The sequence below is a fragment of the Miscanthus floridulus genome, chromosome 13 (genome assembly GCF_019320115.1).
Source record: "Miscanthus floridulus cultivar M001 chromosome 13, ASM1932011v1, whole genome shotgun sequence".
In the NCBI taxonomy this organism is placed as follows: Eukaryota; Viridiplantae; Streptophyta; class Magnoliopsida; order Poales; family Poaceae; genus Miscanthus; species Miscanthus floridulus.
Window position 1 is genome coordinate 15,865,457 of NC_089592.1, and position 2,248 is coordinate 15,867,704.

At 41.2% G+C, this 2,248-nt stretch overlaps 1 protein-coding gene across 1 annotated transcript; it reads right to left on the minus strand.

The window, feature by feature from the left end:
* Positions 1–1,368: 1,368 nt before the first annotated feature.
* LOC136499513 (uncharacterized) lies at positions 1,369–1,725 on the minus strand. The gene has a single exon (XM_066495139.1). It carries the CDS (start codon positions 1,723–1,725, stop codon positions 1,369–1,371), a length of 357 nt encoding a protein of 118 aa, XP_066351236.1.
* Between the last annotated feature and the right edge of the window lie 523 nt (positions 1,726–2,248).

Sequence of the window (2,248 nt, forward strand, 5' to 3'; positions counted from 1 at the left end):
TATCGGGCGAGGCAGAGCCTAGCCCTCGGGGGTCGGGCAAGGCGGAACCAATCTCCCGTCGTTCGGGCAAGAAGTGCAGTAGTGTTCTTATCTAACCGGAAGTGTCAACGTTCGATGGTATTAGTTCCACCTCATTGGGTACCCCGGTATTAGGTCCCCGACATTAGGCCTCCCTGGTTTTTGGCCTACAGTTCCCTTCCCGCTGTGGCTCCCTCAGCCCTCTGGCTGGTTGGTTTGTTGGGCCTCCCTAGTTTTCGGCCTGCGGTTCCCTTCCCGCCGTGGCTACCTCAGCCCTCCGGCTAGTTGGTTTGTTGTTATTTCTCTGTCTTTTATACATGTTTCTATTTTTATTTAATAAAATCCTACAGTGGGGGCTTCCCCGGTTGTATTTCCTGTTCAAAAAAAAGCAATGCCACTTTGCTATTGGAACCCGATCTTAGTCTACATATTCCTTAGTCCTTCCAAATTCCAAATAAATACACCGGTTATTTCCACGTACGTATACATGATGCTTTGATAAATGTGTTTGATGTTTCAACTGCGTACAAAAAGGGAAATTGCATAATCAAGACTACAAGAGCAAGGTGTCCAGTAATAAACAAGGTAGTTTCTGCTGCAAGTCTTATTACGTCCTCTAAAACCACATGCCATCATGTTAGTGAATAGTATGATCATTATGTGAACTTGCTGTATCTTATAGATTCATAGTTAATTAATAGTTCATTGGAAATAAAGCATCTCAGCTTTTTTATGTAATGTCCATTGTACCAAATTTGGGTAGTTCTATTTTTGGCATGTAATATTTTAGGTAGGTCAATTTTTTTTGTTCATGATGTTTTCTTTCTTTCTATGTTATATTTGTTGCCTATTTATTTACAAAAAAATAGATATTCAGCTAGTTTCTTGTAGAGAGCTTTGTTCAAGTTGTCCTCAACCTTAAAAAATGGTTAAACTAGTTGATGGACCGCATGCAGGGGAACCAGCTTATATTAGTATATTACTAAATCCCTTTCTGGCTTAAATAGTGTTCTCTAGCTTCAATATTTTGGCTAGCCTTATATTGCATAGGAAGAATAAGGTTAAACATATGGCAGTGGAGGCGCTCCAAACAGATATCATTCAAGTAATAAATAGTAGTTGTTTTTTCCCTAACTGATGGACTATGCATCATCGGTATATGAGATAGCTATGTTATTACAATTTGTGAAGTGACAGCAAGTGCATTTAAGCGATGCTTAATCTCCTAAAGCTATTCATGCTAAGTGTCTTTGGTCTTTGGCCACATTGGAACTTGAATAGATGGTGGTCAATCTTTCATGTTGCTTTGCAAGTGGAATAATCTTGAGTAAACGCCATCTTAAGCGGAGATCAACGCTTGGTGATTACCAAGTTCAACAACCTTTCCTTTTCCATCACAACTATCGTATCTGCATTTATGACCGTGGACAATCTGTGTGCAACTGTGATAGTTGTAATCATACTGGTTTGCTCATCTTTGTCCTTCCACACTTTGGCCCCTAAAGAGCTCATAACCACCCTCTCAGATTCACCATCAAGTGCGCTGGTTGCCTCATCAAGAAGCAGAATGGCAAGCCTCTTTAGTATTGTTCTTGCAATAGCAATCCTCTGTTTCTGCCCTCCTGAAAGCTGGCTCCCTTTGTCTCCAACAACAGTGACATACCCTTCTGGTAGACCACTAATGAATTCGTGAATGTTTGCCTCCATTGCAGCCTGGATGATTTCAGTCTCTGAAGGGCTTTCACTTCTGAAAGCATCTAGGCCCCTAGTTGGGTTTCGGTGATTAATGACAATATGAGATTACTATGACTAACATATGTTTTACAGAGGCAATTTAAGTTAGGTCATGGTAATGGCAATTGATTGGGCAATCATGGTTGTCATGCCCCTATGATGAAAATCATTTTGGTTCTCAAAGGATGGACGACAAGGTTAAGGATGGACTAGTTCTAAGTGTCGTTTGGTGTTGAAGAGACACTTAGAGTAGTTTAGGACTTTGTTTTTCCTTTGGTCGTACTATTAAGGGGGGTATGGACTGGTAGCTTGATCTAGGTGAGTCTAGTGGGTTAGGTGTGGTGCAAACTTATCATATCTAGCACTAGGTAGCTCCGGAGTAGCCCTAAGATCAATTGGAGCAAACTTCATTCACATATGATTTTGAGTTGAAAGTGAATGGAGGGTCAAATGATTGACCGTACGCTGGTCTGGTTGTGACCGGACGCTGAAGGGA

Excerpts from the sequence above, each read along its gene's own strand:
- LOC136499513 (XM_066495139.1), bottom strand. The coding sequence starts at position 1,725 with ATGGAGGCAAACATTCACGAATTCATTAGTGGTCTACCAGAAGGGTAT.